At 36.1% G+C, this 19,133-nt stretch overlaps 1 protein-coding gene across 4 annotated transcripts in view; it reads left to right on the forward strand.

Annotated features, from left to right (window-relative positions):
- The window catches only part of DPH6 (diphthamine biosynthesis 6), a 169,924-nt gene extending 151,081 nt beyond the window's left edge, over positions 1–18,843 (forward strand). For 3 of the 4 annotated variants that reach the window (XM_055088334.1, XM_007103574.4, XM_055088335.1), the window contains 3 exons: positions 9,155–9,249; positions 15,954–16,041; positions 17,219–18,843. In XM_055088334.1, coding sequence (XP_054944309.1) covers positions 9,155–9,249; positions 15,954–16,041; positions 17,219–17,272 — 237 coding nt within the window. In that variant the 3' untranslated portion in view covers positions 17,273–18,843. The remainder of the gene's footprint in view (positions 1–9,154; positions 9,250–15,953; positions 16,042–17,218) is intronic. The other variant, XR_008618626.1, reaches the window with a different exon arrangement.
- The last annotated feature ends 290 nt before the right edge of the window (positions 18,844–19,133 follow it).

Here is a 19,133-nt window from a genome sequence, read left to right on the forward strand (position 1 = left end):
GCAGGCTCAGCGGCCATGGCTCACGGGCCCAGCCGCTCCACGGCATGCGGGATCCTCCCAGACCGGGGCGCGAACCCGATTCCCCTGCATCGGCAGGCGTACGCGCAACCACTGCGCCACCAGGGAAGCCCTAAGGCATATGTTTTTAAACTATGAGGTTGGCACACAATTGAGATGTTCGGGCTAAAGACTAAGGTTTTGTTATTTATCAGAGTCAGGACACAACTTTAAATTCTGGGTTTGTTTAGTTCTAAGCTACATAACCTTTGCAAATCAACCTAGTTTTCACCTCTGGAAAAGGGAAAAAATAAAATTAGTAGCCATTTCATTGAGTATATTATGTACTGTGTAGTATATTAGACTTTTTTTTCCACATGGTTTTATTACTGAAAACAGCACTCCTATGAGGTAGATGCTGTTGTCATCTGCATTGTACAGATCAGTAATCTGAGGCTCTGAGAGTTTGCATGACCTAAGATCACGTAGCTACAAAGTGACAGAGCTAGGATTTGAACCAAGGGCAGTGTGTCTCCAAAGCTACTGCTTTTAATCAGTTATGCAATGCTGCTTTCACCGTGCCTCACTACAATATGTGCTTTACCTACCTTTATAGTTAAGCTGTGTATTTACTAAGTGCTTACTAAGTGCCATACTCTGTGCTAAGTGCTTTTTATGCATTATTTTATTTAACCATCTAACAAGCCTATGACGTTGCTACTACTAATGTTTACATTTTACAGATGAGGAATCACTTAGAGGGTGAGTTACTTTTCCAAAGTCACAGAGTTGGGAAGTTGCAGAACTGGAATTTATGCTTTAAGTCTATCTGATTTCAGAGCCTATGCTCTTTTTTATTCTTAAAAGTAATTTTGAAGATTAAATAAGATAATTTCATCATTTTCTTAACTTTAAGGCATAAAGCAAATTGTCTTTAATTAGTAGTGACAGTGTTCCTATTTGCAGCAGCAGAATAACATAAAGGTGATGGTTGAACCCGTGGACTGCATAAGCTATCCGAGGGAATAAATTGATAAAGAAGACTATAGAGAGAATCATGAGGGCTATTTATAATTTAGGAGCAGCAGGAGGGAAAGGAGTTGGAGAAACCTAGCAATAACTTAGAAAATACAGTAACATGGAAGCCTAAGGAAAATAATCACAAAGATTTGAGACATCAGTTGTATCACATGCTACATAAAATTTGAAAAAGATAAGGTCATTAGACAGTGTCCCAGCACATTGCTACTTATACTAAAAACCAGTAAACAGGACCACCATCCATCCAGTTTCCCAATGCAGAAAGCTGGGAATTTTTCTTACTTTTTTTAAACTTTCTTCACTTCTTCAGTCACTTATTTCAGCCTAGAAAATCTCTCTCAAAGTATCTGCCCTCTCCTCTCCATCCTCACTGCTACTTCTCCAGTTCAGGAAAGCTTTACCTCCTGCCTAGATTCCTCCAGCAACTTCTCAGTTCTTTCTGCTTCTTGACTTACTGCCCTCCAGCCCATTCTCCACTGTGCAGCCAGAATGATGTTTCTAAAAGACAAATGAGATCAGGTCAGTTTTCTGTTTAAAACATCCTCATGCGTTCTCAATGACCTGAAGATAATAACTTAGTATGGCATATGAAGCCTCATAACATCTGTCCTCTTTCTAGTTTTTCAGCCGCACCTCTCCACTATTACTTGTCTAGTTATGTTTCAGCTATGCCAAACTTCGATTTCTAGTACCCATCGTGTGCTCTGGGACTTAACACATGCTGTTCCTTCTGGAACAGTTTTCTTCTCTCCTACTTTCTCTCTCTCTCTCTCCCCTCTCCCTCTCCCTCTCCCTCTCCCTCTCCCTCTTTCTCTCTCTCCAGACTTTCCTGGTTAACTCATCCTTCATATTCTTTGAGAAGCCTTTTGAGTTCCTTCCAGTTAGGTTCCCTGCTTTATACTCCCACTGCATCTCATGCATCCACCAAAGCAATCCCTACCCTTTATTGTAATTGCTTGTTTAACTTTATGTCTGTACCTCCAGACAGTAAGCTGTTTTATGCAGAATTTATGTCTGCTCCTATTGTTATCCCCAGCACTTAAAACAATGCCAGACCTACCGTAGACATTCAATAAATACTTCTTTAATAAGTGCTATGAATGAATATATGTAGCATGAAATTATTTTTTATGTTAAATACATCATTTATAAAATGAAATTGTGAGTTTTTTAAACCTCATGGTTTTCTCTAGGTGGTAGGAGGGATGAGGGAAGTGCAATTTCTTTTGGCCTTTTCTTTTTTTTTGTCAGTTTTAAGATTAGTAACAGCAAATGAGGTAGGTTTAAAAGAAGAAATATCTTGATTTAACAAGAAATTCTCACAATTATAGTTATTACAGTCTTTTAAAGGGATAAAAAAAATTAAACAGGGAACTCATGATACCCATAACCTTTTCAGTTCAATAATTAGTAGAGTTCAAATGGAGTTATTATGAATATGAATATTTATCTGTATGAATAAATGTGCCAGAAAAAATAGAATCATATAAGTAATTTCCTTTTCATTTACTAGGAATTCACTTTTTAAATGCTCAGACTCCAGGGCATTCTTATAAGCCATGAAATGACCCAAGTCAGCCACATCTGTTCAAAATGTGTTTTAGAAAGCTTATCTTAACAATGGTTAGTTGGAAAATTAATGTTCACCTTCCATAAGAATTTTATCCAAAAGAGAACACAGCACAATTTAGATATATGTGAAGCAAGGAATATACTCGTATACAATGGAAATTATAATAGGAAATAAGTAAAAAATGATCTTATTATTTTATCAAAAATAACTGGTTAGAAAACAGCAACATATTTCTTTTCAGCTGGTCAAGATCCTTTTGAAATTTTATTTTATTGATTGTGTTAGCTTTATACCTTTGTATTTATACAAAGGATGGGACCAGTTTGATGATGTCAGACAAAATAACAGGTGTATTAATCATATCCAATGACCATCTGATCTGAATCTTTTTCTATATAACATTCCCCAAATGGTTAAAAACAGGGGGGAAAATAGTGACATCCCTGATTCAGTGGGTAATGAGATAAGAAAATCATTGACAACCATGTGTAAATTTTATTCAGTTTTAGAGTTCCAAAAATAGAAAATTGTTATCCTATTTCTAACGATATAGAAAAAGCAATTAGTAACTTTCTCCTGATGCCGAAAGCTCAGCTTCTCTTTACACTGGTGCCTAATCAAATCTCGGAGACAGAGATTTGGGTGAAGTAGAAAAGGATAGCTTTATTACTTTGCCAGATAAAGGGAGACACAGCGGGCTCCTGCCTCGAAAAACTGTGTGTCCCAACTTGGAGAGGATAGTGAGAAGTTTTATAGTAATGGTTCAAAGAGGGTGTGATCAGCTCATGGACATTCTTCTCATGGGTTGGTGGTAAGGTAAGTAGGAGTCAGCCTCATCAACCTTCAGGTTCCAACTGGTCTGGGGTCTACATGCTTGTGGGCAGCATACCACCATTAACCGTTAAGTTCTCCCACCTGGAGGGGGTTTCAGTATCTGCAAAACAGCTCAAAGATATTATTGTGTGTATCCTTTGATGGAGAACCAGGACCTTGCGCCAAGGCTGCACCATTGTTTCTCTTGACTGTTTTGTTTCTCCCTTGTCTCATTTCCCCTCCCTTCCCTAATTAATAACTGCTTGAATCTGCACGTTGGAACTCAGGGAAGGTCATGGAGTCTGAATGAAGGCTATTTCCTGTAATCACAGAAATGGGAGACACAGAAAGGCTTTGTGCCCAGAAGGCCCATAGGGCACTGCTCAGTATCACTCCTCCCTTTTAGTTGATAATTCTGTTTGGGAATGGCTTACTTTCTGTCTGAAACTAGACCTGTCAGTACATGCCAATTGGGCTATTTTCTGGGAGTATACAGGGTATCTGGACCATGGAGAAGACAGCCATTTGGTCATTGTGTACTATGTGCTACACACTGCTAGGAAAAAATTATGAGAGCGTTTAAGAAATTTAGAAACTTATAGTCTCATGAGAAACATTTAAATTCAAGGGGTACATAGTAATGCAATACAGAAATATGTCACAAGGCAGCATAGGACAATCCCACAGGCAGTAATAAGAGTGATTTCTATAAGTTGAAGAGAAGGAAATTGCCTGTTGGGGTTTATGTTTATCACATTATATTTCACTTTTTAAGATTTAATCTTTTGGGGTTTTTTTTCAGCCAGTCAAGATTCTTTTGAACCTTTATTTTACTTTATTTTCCCATTCAGTGTATTAGCTTTATGTCTTGGTATTCTTGTGAATGATGGGACCAAATGGCTGAAGTCTTTGACTCTCAGTTTACAGAACTTGATTTCCATTGAATAGGCAATGGTCAAACACCAAAAGTTTTTGAATGGATGAATGCCATCTCATATTGTTAAGGAAAGTTAATGTGTTGATAACATGTAGGGTAGATTGGGAGGGGTGAATATAAAGCAGGAAGACAAGAGATTATTGTAATAGTTCAAGTGCAAAGTGATCAGTTAGGATGTTAGAATGGAAGAGAGTGCCGTACATTTTCTCATTCACTGCCATATGCCTAGTGTATAGAAGAGCATCTGGCACTTAATAAGTACTGAGTGAATATTTGTAGATGCAATAAATGAATTCATGAAAATTTTAAAATGTAGGCTGGGTGGCAGAAGGAAAGGAAGGAATTAAGTTCTACTCCAGTATTTTAAGCTTGATTGAACAGAAATTGAGCAGGGAGAGAAGGTTTTGAGGAAAAAATAAAGAACTGTGTTTTATTCACGTTGAAGTAAGACAACAGTGCTCCCAAGTAAAACACTTAATAAACGTTTGTTATGGGGGGAGCGAATACATGGGAGAGAGGTTGATGGCTAGGGTTTTCACTTCGAGAGCCATTTGCAGTAGAGATAATAGATATAGTAGGGGTCATGGTCCTCAAAGATGGGAGTATATAGATAAAGAGCAGAAGGTCCAAGGGAATGGCAAATTAATAGAGAAAAGATAACATATGTCGACTGCTTCCTGTGCACTAGGCACTGGGTTAAAAGCTTTTATGTATTATATTTTCTAATAACAACATTCCCCGAAGGGCAGGTATTACCTAGGGAAATGGAAATTCAGAGAACTTAATCAATTCATCCCGGGTCCAGTACTCAGTAAGTGCTGGAGCTAGAATATGAACCTACAGCTGTCTATCCCTAGTTTTCCAACTGTGCTAAAATTACTTTCTGTTCAAAAATTTTGTCTATCTTTTCCAGTAAATCTTTAATGTATTTATAGTAGTTATGTTTAAAGTCCTTATCTACTGGGTTCAATATTTGGTTAATGTGTGTGTTTGTTTCTGTTTTGTTTTTCTCTTGATTACAGGTCACATTTTTAACTTTTTCGCTGTTCATCTAATTTGTTTTTTATATATTATGGTAGATATTGAATAAAAAAGAACAGTAGAGACTGAAGTAAATATTCACTCCAGAAAAGTCACACCCCTCCCTCTGTCTGACAGCTAGTTTGTGGTGCTTATTCTCTTTAGTCTAATCTCCAGTTGAGCTGGGTCTGGTTTGAGTTGTTTCAGTTTGCTACTTGTTTGAAATGTTTTGAAAGCAGGATAAGGTCTCTCCCTTTATCAGGGCATGTGATCTGTGCTCCAGTGAGTCTAGAGATCTCTCTCTCCTTCTCCCCCTTACCCCGTCCCCCTGCTTTAAAGTCCTGCTACCAGGTTTTTTTTTTTTTGCCTTTTCAAGGGCTTACTGCTCTTGGCCTTTCCCTGCCTCCTCTCTGGCTTTCCAAGTCTTGGCTGAAATCTCTCTGTCTTCCTGCCCTGTCACCAGTCCTTGGTACAGTGAAAGTTCAGTAAAAAAGACTTGATGGGCAGGTGTTCTCAAAGGGATCTCTCTCCCCTTTTCTGCCCTGTCCCTAGCTCTCTGCATGTAGCTGCTGTGTACACTTAGTTAAGACTGTGAAAAAGAATTGGCAGGCTATACACACTCCCTGGGTCTCCTCAGGACTGTAATAATCCATCACAGAGGTCCACAGATGGCCATAAGAGTTTGGCTTTTTGTATACGCTGATAGACGTCCCTCATCTATGGAGGTTTGCTTCTACTCTGTCTGTTCCCCCATTAGGAAAGTTACCATGGATCTTCACTCATCTAGGAAAGGCTTACTCTGATCTGCAGTTAGTTTATCTAGACTTTTTGCATTCTGGGATCTCTGTAGGTAAAACACAAAGGCATGGTTTTGTACCCTATCTGGCATATTTTTGGTGTTACGGTGATAACGACTGTCTACTTCCACTTTTTACATACTAACTGAAACTATTTAACAATGTTTTAATCATTAATGGACATTAGACCTTAATGGTCAAATAGCAATATGAAAAATATTTTTTATTTTTCAATATAGATTACTATCGTTTGTACTTAAATTATGGAAAGAATCATGATAATTCAGTGAGAAACTAAACCTTAGAAAAACTGTTAACCTATTTAGTATTTTCAATTACAATGAAATTGACAGAGAAACTTATCAAAGTGAACTGCAAAAACTGTATTTGGAGTGATTAAGTGCTGGCATACAATAATGCTAATTTTGAGTTGAAACCCAAACACAGACCTGAAACTTTCTGTGAATAGTGTAGATATAACACTGGCCTACATGTTTTAGAAAAGTAAATTGAATGTTGTGTACCACAGATATGTCTCTGGAATGTACACATCTGGATTCTCTACTTACCTAAACTGACCCTTTTTTTTATCACATGCATGCATCATGCTTTTGTGCTACCAGGATGTTGATTTCTAACAGGGTGCTATGTCTTAGATAAAGAAAATGGCTTAAAGAAAGTGGCTAGCATGAACTTTGCTTCTTGAGGTCTCTCAGGACATGAAAGAGACTTGGAACTGGCTAAAAGTCAGCCAGTAAAGATCGAATTTTCTAAATACTTGCGTCTACTAGAGCTTGAAGCTAGTAGAGTTTAGAGGGGCTGCAAAAGACATCCTAAGGATTCACAAACTACTTCTTGATTCATCAGCCATAAAAACCACTGGGCTCTTTACCCAGATTTCTTGACTTGGAATCTGTGTCCATGCTGGTGAACCAGTAATAGTGGGGAGAAGAGATTGCACATATTATATATAGAAGCGACATCACTGTTTCATCATATTGTGGTATTAAAATATAAGGTGCAGTATATTTAGGAAGCTTCCAGAGACCAGGGACGTTGTCTTGTTTACTTTTGGATCTTTTTCATCTAGCAAGGCGTGCCAAATAATCACTGTTCAATAAATATTTGTTGAAGAACTGATTGGATGAATATTATAGAAATATTTTACATGAACTGGAAATATCACTGGATGCATCCATATTTTAGATTTCCTAGTACTTGTTGGATTAACATAGCAGCTTGCATTATTTTTACTAGGGACTAACAGAAGGATATCAGTAGGATAACAGCCATGCCAACTTTAATTTTAAAAAATCCAGTTATTCTTTGGTGGTAGATTATAGAAATTTTGCAAAGCTTCAGTGAAACATTTTCTAATAAAAGGAAGCCAGTGATTGTTAAGGTATACTCCCACATAAGAAGACTGTCCATAAAGGTGAAGGTAGAAGGTTCACTTGGTAGACAGTTGCTAGAATGGGAAGACCAGTGAAGGGAGATCAGCACAGAAGGGGTCGGGCACCAGCTGACAGAACAAGGAAACACCTCTGAAATCCACATCCCATTATTATTCCTACATTTTTTATTGCAAAGCAGACATTAATTTAATTTGGTTTACTACGGTAATGTATTCCTGTTATCTGCTCTCATAAGGACCAGCTGCCGTAATTCTGCCTTGCTGATTCCCTACTTCATTTATCTACTTTGCTCTTGTGAGTTCTTATAGAAAATGCCACTCCATTTTCTTTCCTTCATTTTTCTTGCTGTTTGGCTTTACAGGTCATCCACATTACTATTGATCCTTAGAGGGAGTAGTAGAATTTTCATAGATGTGTGCTTTAAATCCCGAAGGGCACATAGTCAATAGTTGAAATGTAATGGATTTGGAATGGTAGCACAACCACAAAAATAACCAAATAAATAAATGTTTAACTATGCAGGTAAAACCGAAGACTTAGGCCACAGTCCCAGCACTGGCAGTAACAGAGAACATCAGTGGAATCGCTCTTCCTTTGGGCTTTGAGGACTTTGGGCTGGGAGAGACTGTAAGCAGGGAAAGCTATGAAATTCAGAATGAAGGAGATGGAATCATAGTGATTAAGCCTCCTCACAAGAGCAGAAATATTCTGTGGCACAGCCAGTGAGAGTGCTCCCCAGCACTGATTCCAGCCATGTACCAACCAGATAAGAGATGATTTTACTCTCAGTATCAGGATCATTTAAATAACACAGCTTATATTCAATGCAAAGCACAGGGAATTTTTTTGTTTCTTTGCTTATTTTTTTTTGTGTTTTAATTTCAGGTTTAATCAGACAACATTATAAGCTATCCCAACCTTTCTGGGAGTTATACTTTCCTAGGGCTTGTCTGCAGCGTTGGAACTTCATTAGTTCTTGATACCCTTGGAACTTTACTATTAATAATATCCTTAAGCATAATAACCATGTTTATGACTTCTTTATGTGTGCAGGCCCAAGTAAAGGCCTTAGATTACATTCTCTGTGTCTCTGAGAAATGCTCTAAACACATTTTTTCCCCTTCTATATATAGGTCAAAGGGCAGGGGAAAGCACAGTTTGGCTGCATATATTCTCATTTACTACATAATTACTTAGTATCTTTCCTCCTTAGCCTCCCTTTGAAGCTAAAGCTAGTGGCATTCCTAAACTTTATAGTAATCTTTAAGCTTTCTCATTATACACAAAAATGTTGGTCCCTTACATCTTTTTATAAGGGTTTGGTGATTATTAAAAATGCTATGCTTTATGATAACATTTTTCATATGGTTTTAAACACATATTTTAAGCAGAAATAAACAGTTATTTTCCTGTAGCTCACAATCTATTTTGGAATTAAAGTTTCTGGCATGGATATTTTTTAGGACAAAATAAGTTAAGTCAGCATTTTTGCTAACTAATTTTAAGATTCCTGTTTCTTTCTTTCTTTCTTTTTCTTTTTGTTTTTTTTCCCTATTTTCAGCTTTCTAAGAAGTACGGAGTCCATGTTTGTGGAGAAGGTGGAGAGTATGAAACATTCACTTTGGATTGCCCTCTATTTAAGAAGAAAATAATTGTGTAAGATATCATTTCAGCATTTTCTTCCCCTTCCTCAAATTTAAGTGATGGAAGCAACGTAACATTAAGCTGGAGGCAACTTTTGTTAAGAGAAATAGAACATGTCCTCCAAGTTCACAAACACTCAGTTTGTTTAATACCAGTGAAGTCGTCTGAATACCTAAATCTATACATGACAAGACGAGGCCTTCATAGAAGCCTATAAACTTTTTAGACATTGCACTTTCATTTACTTGCTGATTATGGCCTGCAGTAAAACTGGTACCTACACACTGACACTTTTATCCTTTCATGAAGTGTGAATTGCCTGTTTTATTTATCTTTCATTACAGCTACATTTGATAAACTGCCACATCAGTACCCTGTGGGTTCCATTAACTCCGTTCTCTTTTTCCTTTTTCTTGGCTTTAATAACTTAGAATGGTAATACTAAACATTTCTCTTCAATTATTTGGGATTACTTTTACATATAAACTTTGTTTTTAAATGAATTCTGTTTTATGGTGAATAGTGTGATTTCTTTGCCATAAATTGTTAAAATTCGTGTAGCAAAAAATAGGAACTTTCTTCAGTTTGTTCACATTATTATCCATACTCTAATTTATATCACTCTTCTCATATGCTAAGAGAGCACTTTATTTGCTTTTCCTAAGCTCTTCAGCTTCTTGAAAAGGTTGTCAGAATTATGCTTGATTTCAGAAACCTCATCTGATGAAAGACTAGAATCTTGTATCGAATGGACAGCTTTAATATTTTCAACACTGAAAGGTGACTTCTTTGTACATATTAATAATGAGGGAAAGAATGTTCTAAGAAGTTAAGACAACTCCAGGTGAATTTTCTAAAAATTACATTTATCTTGGGAAACATAGCCAAGACCTTTTCATTACCCTATGCAATATTCACCCACTCTTGCTTCTCTCATTTCTTCTAACTTCTTTTCCATTAATAATCATCAAACATAATAATAATATATTTGGCAAATATATATCAAGTACCTATTATGTCTAAAGCATTCTACTGGGCACCACTGATGTTGAAACATAGTTCCTGTCTCCAGAAGGGTGGAAGGAAGACACATCTGCATAAAATTGTGACACAAAATGGTAGAGGATAAGAGTCAGAAGAATAAGTTCATAAACGGGAGGTATTTCTTCTGGCTTCAATGATCACAAAACAATTCACTGAATGAACTGTGCCTTAGGTATTACTTCTATGAAATAATACTGTTTGGTTATTCAAGAAAAACATTTCCATGCTAGGGTGAAATTATAGTATAATAGGAAACTTGCAATATACTTATTAGACTAACCAAATTAGAAAACAATAAAAAGCACAATAAGAGAAAGAAGGCCAAATAATAATACTCTTCCTGTTTATTGGACAACTTGAGGTCCTGGAGCACCCAGAAGTCTTTATGGACAACATAGAATTATAAGAAAGGTACTGCTTTACACTACATAACCATAAGGCTTATTTATCATTGTACTTTAGACCTGAAAAATGAATCTTTCACCTCATCATTGTGTAGATAGAGAAACCTCAACCTGACTGAGACAATGACATGATGGGAGTTAATCATGCTATTGAAGAGAAGGATGTCAGGGAAGGTGTATTAGAACCCTCTAGTGCCAAAATGAGCTGTTCAATTGAACTGGATAATCATTTGGTGAGGATAATTATGTGGGTGGAACACTGCAAGCTGCCAACCTGCTCTGTAAAAGTTCTTCTGTAAGAATGGAGAGGCAAATCAGCAATACTGTAAGTGCCAACATATGAGTGTGTACCTTGAGAACAGAAGGGGAAGAACTGACATTTATTTCTTACTCAGTTACCAGCTAATCACTAATCTGATTCTGATGCTTAAGCGTGTTCTTTGATTTTTTTCTTCATAGGCTCTGCCTCACCTCAGCTTCATAACTTTCTTATTTGATTTCTTTTTGCTAGATTGCCTTCCCATTTATCCCCACTTTGCTAAATCCTTCCATTTTTAAAGGCTTTGGTTGTTACTGCTTCCAGTGCTTGTCCTCATATCTGAACTCTCAGAACACACAGTAGTAGGCACTGATAAATGTTAAATATCTTGGAATTAATTTTTCATTTATTGTTTAGTTTTAAATATCCTATTTCACTTTTATGTATTCCTTTCTTAGGTTATAACTAGAGGTTGTAGTAGTTGAATGGAAAAAGAATGTCACCTACTATATACAAAATCTTTCCTTCTCTTTAAAATAGAAAATGTCCTTATCATACCTATCTGATAAGCACTAAATGTGATGATGTGAATGAATATGCATTGCACATTCTAAAACTGTATATAAATTAAAGTTATTTTATTTAGAGATAGTTTTCCATGTGACACAATTAAAAGATTAGACCTGGTAACTACTTGTTAACAATTGACAATTAATCATACTGGATCCTGTCAGAATGTATTTGGGGGGACAAAGTTAATAATTTCTCCTGTTATATTTGACATAGTAGTGATCTTCCACAATTAGCATACAGCAAGTTGATTATTAGGAATCCCCTTTTAAATGTCTACTTCAAAATTTTATGTTAAAAAAGGAGACTACCTCTATGAGGAGAAGAAATAAACTTTTGCATGCAAAAGGATTTGATTATAATTAGGTGTGTTTTTTTTTTTTTCAAAAACACAGAATCTCTTGTATAATGAAATAATTTACACAAATTAGGGTGGTTCTAGAAGTTTATTATGAGATACATTTTGCCCCAAATTCCAACTAACATTTTTAAAATCTTGTAGGAAACACTGGTATAACAGTCTTTGTGTGGAAGTAATCTTTTAAATTTTTGACTAGAACATTTTACAATTTACTTTTCATATCAATTAGGATGTGACTACTCACCTCTATAGATGCAAATTTTTAGATCAGAAAATGAGGGGTTTTTCCTGAGGAGCCTTGACAAAAAGAATTACAGCCTAGTCTTTAAGAAAAGAGGACAATTGTAGGTCCTCAAATAAAAAACCTACTGTCTCGGCGTCCCTGGTGGCGCAGTGGTTAAGAAGCCACCTTCCAATGCAGGGTACACAGGTTCGAGCCCTGGTCTAGGAAGATCCCACATGCCGCGGAGCAACTAAGCCCATGAGCCACAACTGCTGAGCCTGCGCTCTAGAGCCCGCGAGCCACGACTACTGAGCCTGTGCACCTAGAACCCATGCTCTGCAACAAGTCACCACAGTGAGAAGCTCGCGCACCACAACAAAGAGTGCCCCCCCCGCTCGCTGCAACTAGAGAGAAGCCCGCGTGCAGCAATGAAGACGCAACACAGCCTAAAATAAATAAATTTTTTTTAAAAAACCTACTTTCTTATTATTTCTTACTTTGAAATATATGTGTATGCATATCAAAAGTAAGAACTAAAACACGGGGAATATAGCCAGTATTTTGAAAAAAAAAAAGTAAGAACTAAAATCCCAATGTATTAATGAAGGTGATAATTTTCTTCTCATTGTTAATGAACACAATTTTAATGTCAATCTTTGATACAACCCCATATTTCTATTTGAATTGTCAATATTAATATACTACTGCTACAGAGTTGCTGTGTATGGGATGGATGGATAGATAGAAGAAACAATGGGAAGGAAGGAGGGATGAAAAGAAGAACTAAATTCTATGATTAAAACACTATGCATTCATTTTCCCCACTTACTCCTCGTTTCTACCTATTCAAGGCAGAACTCAGCCCAGAGCATCATAATATGGCATTTAGCCATGAGGATGAATCAAGTACTTTCCTTATCTGCCTTCTCATATCTATTTTGTATCACTTGGGAATTTATTAGAATTTATGAACCATTTTCCTTGTATTTAAATTTATATAATTATTTTTATTATGCTGGAGATAACTATATATTGTTGGTATACATGTATGCTTATGTTCATATAAGTATATATATCCATATATATGCAGTATGCATGTATGAAAATGTACGTATTCGTGTGAAGATAGGTAATTGAAAAATCAGTGTGGGTTTTTGATAGTGTCAATAGTTACTGTGTAAATGTAAAGATACTTAACAGAGTTAAACTATACAGTTATTTGTTTATTCAACAAATGATTGAAAATAAGGCAGTGTATTCTGCACTGAGCCAGAGGTGGAGTGTGGGGAGACAGGCAGACAAAGATAAACAAAACCTGGTCCCTCTCTAAGAAGGAAGACAAGCACACAGACACATAATTATAATATAGTGGATGTGTTATGAAAGGTCTGTAAATGCATTACCAAAGCACATAAAGCAGAAAACTAGCACTGTCTGAAGATGTCAGGCAACCCTTCACAGAAATGACGTTGGAAATGTCTTGAGGATAAGTGTGAGCCCACGGGGAACATCTGCGTGCAATTGTCTTTTCAGAGGGGAAGTAGGAACCAAGACCATGGCTGAGCCTCAAGAGAAAATTCAGTGTTTTGAAGTGAGAGGGTTAGGGCCTGATCTCTTAACTTGAGAGAGAGCCTGTCGTCAGGAAAGAGAGACTCAGACCTGACTCAGCTAGCTGCCCTTTTGAAGTCGTAACTAGAGATAAGCCTAACGCAGCAGTGAAAGGGAGCATGGGATCCAGCTCTTGGTTACTGAGAAACCTCAGTTGTGTAAGAGGAAGGGGCTGCTCTGATTACTTGTATTAATAGAGAAAGAGTAGGAGGGTAGCCAACTGGAAGGCATTTTTGCTGTTGTAGAGGTTCTTAATTTTCTGGGTCTCTCTGAGGGTATTCCAGCAGATTCTGCTCTAGGTTTCAGACAAATCCATAAAGCAGACAGAAACCAGAGACCCTTGAAAGTTGAGTTTCAGGTGATAGTTAATGAAAGAAAAGCAGAGCAGTAGTGGCATTATTCTGTTTGAAGCTAAAAGCCATTGATTTGAATCTATTATCTGTCTCCCAGTTGATTCTGGCTTTGTATAACTGAATGAAATGACGTTAGTCAATTAGAAATTATGGATTTAATAGAATCCATAAAAACCATATTCCTCTTCATTTAGTGTTCAGAATGTTAGATATTTTCTCTGGATAACAATCTTGATTCAGAATGCAGTAATTGTATCAATTAAGTGAGCTATTTGCTGTCAATCTTCTGTTTCTAGTGGGAATAACTGTCAAGAGAAAGGAGGGCCCGAAACCCTTTCCACTGACACATCACTGGTTCAGGTTAATCATGGTTTTGGTGTACCCATTGTCAAGGATATCAAGACCAAGCTGCCTACATCAGGCTTTATTCAGGCTCAGGGTCAGTTTCCAAGCCTCGGATTGGGAGCATAGAGATGGAAATTTAATGTAAGAATGAGGTCATACACAGGTACTAGAATTTGAATCTATTGAGGAACCAAGATGGGACCAGAACAGACAACTCTGAAGTAAATAGACAAGATGACTAGACTAGAGTTAACAAGGCAGAGAGACAGGTGGTAGAAAGCAAGAGGGTCTCCTCTTTTCTTTCTCTTTCTCCTCTTGCTCATTATACATTGAGGCATCTTTCGGTTAGGTAGTCTGTGAAGGCAGGTTATTACTTTCTTTCATGATCCCGACTCTTTAGTGGTTTTATTTCTATTATATTTTTCTTTTAAAGTCATAAAAGTCTGTTTTAATGAAATATTTTAAAGCACTAACAAGATACGTATTTTATACTAACGGTTCATGAATGGTAGTTGATTTTTTTTTTTTTTACCAACAAACTTTTTTCTCTATCTCTGATCTTTCAAGTGAAAAGTAAACAGATTTTGCTCATGAAAATTTAATATATCGGATCCTAGTCTTTTGAGATTTCTTCTATTGTCGCTAAATAACTTTGCATTACAAAAGTTAATTCAAAAATATTTTACATTAGTGGAAAAGAATCAAAGTAAGAATTTATTTTGCTGAACAACAATGGTTAAAGTGCTAACAATGTACTAATATAAACATTGGGACTAGTTCCTAAGGCATTAAAGAGATATGAGAAATTTCTGCTTTTAGAATTTGAGTTAAAATACAAAAAACACTATTGCTTTCTTAATAAACAACAGTAAAAAATAATTAGTTATTAGAACTTCACATATAATCTTAGTTATTCATATGTGCTTTACAGGGTATCTTTGATAAAAGTTGAGTGAATTTACATGTATCCATATGGTGCCAGCAAGCAGTTCATACTATTTTACCTGAATGTGGTAATTGCTATGTCAGACAATCAATTTTAATAACAATGATATTGCAGTGTGAAGAGTTCATCTAGAGCTTAAAACCATCACCAGTACTGCCTTTGTGAAGGATAATTGAGATTTTGTGTGAAACACTGGATGAATTACCTCTTGAAAATGAAAAGAATAATGAAGATAAAGCACTACTGTTTAATGGTAGCCCATACCAACCAAATTTGTAAAAATGAAATCGAATAGAAGTTGCAAGTTGTAAAGCTGTTCGGAGAGCTTTGAGTGAACCTGAAAGTTGAACTGTGTGTCCTCATAAAGATGAAAAGTTATTTACTTATTTTTGAGAGTTTAATATTCTCAGTCTTTTCCCCAATTAAATATTGGATTGTTAAAAGTAGATGTTAATCACTAATTTTGTAGTAAATATGTATACAATAGTATACTAGTGGAAATAAATGAGGATTTTTGGTCTTTTCTAGTCACTAGTAGGAGGAACTTGCCACAAAACAGATTTGCATAGTAGATAAATGTATTATAAATTTTTTTTATTTCAGAGATTCATCAGAAGTAGTCACACATTCAGCTGATGCATTTGCACCTGTGGCTTACCTACGCTTTTTAGAATTGCACTTGGAGGACAAGGCAAGTAAATCTAAGATTCACAGTGATTTAAAGAGAAAATTGAGATATGTGCATTGTCTCTATAGATGTAATTCTATAACAACAAATGAAAGGGTAAAAAAAGTGATTTTTTTCAAATCCTCAATCAGTAACTAAGAATTCTGCAGATGTTTATAGTTTTAAGAGCTCTATATTATATAAAAGATATTACACTGCTGAAGAGTTTGCAGTTCACTTGAAAAGGGAATCATATATACATTAATCAAGGAGAAGACAGGACGGTGTATAACCAAATATTAAATCATCTAGAAAATTAAGAATTAGGTTATTGAGCATCAGCCTTAGGGGGAAGGTTTGAGGATAAATTGGATCTTCTTTATACAAAGTTTAAGAGGAAAAGAAAAGGACAAATTAAAGCTTTTCCAAAAATATACAGGGGAACAGACGTACAAATGAAAGATGGAAAATGAAGCAAAAAGTGTGATAGTTTTATTTTAAATACACTGTCAAAATACAGCAGAAGTCAATTTTTAAATGTTTTGTGGAATAGCTAAGGTCTAGATTAGACCCTGTGATTAAAAGCTCTGCTCTTTGAGGCATAAATGATTGGAAGAAGTCTGCATCTTTCATGTTCTGTCATCAAGTCTTGAGGCACACCCACAGTCATATATATGATAGAGAATCTGAAGAACCAAGCGAATCAATGATTGGCAAAGGAAGGAGAAAAATGGGAACCCCAGTAATCTCTCAATCAGCAAGAGTATCCAAAAGTAGAGAATAATATTTGGTGCCATTTTTCTAGAAAAACTAGAAAAGACAAGGTTGAAAAGAGATGATTGAATTGGGCTGAAAGATGACTATTGGTGACCTTTTACCAAAAAACTGGTAAACCTCAAGAGAATGAAGCTAAACTATCCAGACATCTTTCAGACCCACTGAAAGGAGCCTCTTCTAGGTCTCTGCTACTTTTGCTGCCATGGGCACACACAAAAAAATCAAAACCACCAAATTCTTGTTTAAATACATTAGCCATTATATGTTCATCTCTACCTAAATAGCTCAATATTCACACTATTTTGGTATTGCTTTGGTCTTCTCTGTCCATTTGCCCTCTTGCAGAAAAGAATGTTACTTCTTTAAGGTGCAGTACTCACTGACACTGAATAAATATGGTGTATTTCCTTTTTTTTTTCTTTAGGTGTCCCCAGTACCTGACAACTGCAGAACATCTAATTATATACATAACTCTTGAAAAGCATTTTTCTTTCTAAGCTGGTATTTTTATATTTTAAAAATCACATAGCATTTTATCAATTATTATGTCCCACTTTTTTCATTACATTTTTTATTCTTAGAAATATTTATCTTTATCAGAAGTTGATAGAACCATTGATTAATTGGTTAACACATCCAATCCATGATCTCTGTGATTGGTACCTTCTTTTTTCCCCTTTTACTTCATCTGAAATCTTCATTTCTGTAACATTTCTTCGCTTTCATCACACTGGTTTATTTTCCTCTTTCTTGTTCCTGCTTTCATCTCTGCCTATAGTATCCTAATGCAAAGGAATTTGAAAATGAGGATGAAAAGGCAGTCACTGTATTTAGCTAATCAAGTTTATTCTACCGGGCGTCACCATTTTTGTTTTGAATATATTCATTGTTTTAACATTATTGGACAATCAAGAAGAATACCATTAACTCTTACTGGTTGTTTTATAACTGATTAAAAAATGCAGTTTTTCGGTATTACCTTTGCTGACTTCAGACTACTTTTAGAGTTTGCAGAAAAATTGAGCGGAAGGTACAGAGAGTTCCCACACATGCACAGCACCCCCAGCTGTCAACATCCCACACCACAACAGTACATTTGTTACAATCAAGGAATTTACACGGACACATCAGTATTACCCAAAGACCATAGTTACATGATGAGTCACTCTTGGTGTTGTACGTTCTGTGGGTTTGTACAAATGCATAATGACTTGTATCTACCATTATAGTATAATACAGAATAGCTCTGCCTGTTCATCCTTCCTTTTCCTCTAACCCCTGGTAACCTCTGATGTGTTTACTCTTGCCATAGTTTTGCCTTTTCCACAATATCATGTAGTTGGAATCATTTAGTATGTTGCCATTTCAGATTGGCTTCTTTCACTTACTAATATGCATTTGGATTCCATTGTGTCTTTTCATGGCTTAACAACTCATTCCTTTTTTTTTTTTTTTTCTTAAGACAATTTTTTAGAGCAGTTTTTGGTTCACAGAAAAATTGGAGGGCAAGTACAGAAATTTCCCATTTACCCCCTGCACCCACATATGCATAGTCTTCCTCATTATCAACATCCCTCCCCAGAGGGGTACATTTGTTACAATTAATGAACCTGCATTGCACATCGTAATCACTCAAAGTTCATAGTTTACAGTTCACTCTTGGCATTGTACATTCTATAGATGACATGTATCCATCATTATGGTATCATACAGAATATTTTCACTGCCCTAAAAATCCTCCATGTTCTACCTTTCATCACTTAACTACCTCCAACCCCTGGCAACCACTGATCTTTTTATTATCTCCATAGTTTTGCCTTTTCCAGAACGTCATATAGTTAGAATAATATGGTATGTGCCATTTTTAGATTGGCTTCTTTGACTGAGTAATATGCATTTAAGGTTCCTGCGTGTCTTTTTGTAAGTTTTTAAATGCTTAATAATATTCCATTGTCTGGACATACCATAATGTATTTATCCTTTCACCTGCTGAAGGACATCTTGGTTGCTTGAAGTTCTGGCAATTGTGAATAAAGCTTTTGTAAAACATCCATGTGCAAGTTTTTGTGTGGACATAAGTTTTCAACTCTGTTGGGCAAATACCAAGGAGCGTGATTGCTGGATTATATGGTAAGAGTATATTTAATTTTACAAGAAACCACCAAACTGTCTTCCAAAGTGGCTGTACTATTTTGCATTCCCACCAGCAGTGAATGAGAGTTCCTGTTGCTCCACATCCTTGCCAGCTTTTTGGTGTTGTCAGTGTTTTGGACTTTCATCATTCTAATAGGTGTGTAATGGTATCTCATTGCTGTTTTATTTTATTTTTTTAATATTTA

The sequence above is a fragment of the Physeter macrocephalus genome, chromosome 11 (assembly GCF_002837175.3).
Source record: "Physeter macrocephalus isolate SW-GA chromosome 11, ASM283717v5, whole genome shotgun sequence".
NCBI lineage: Eukaryota > Metazoa > Chordata > Mammalia > Artiodactyla > Physeteridae > Physeter > Physeter macrocephalus.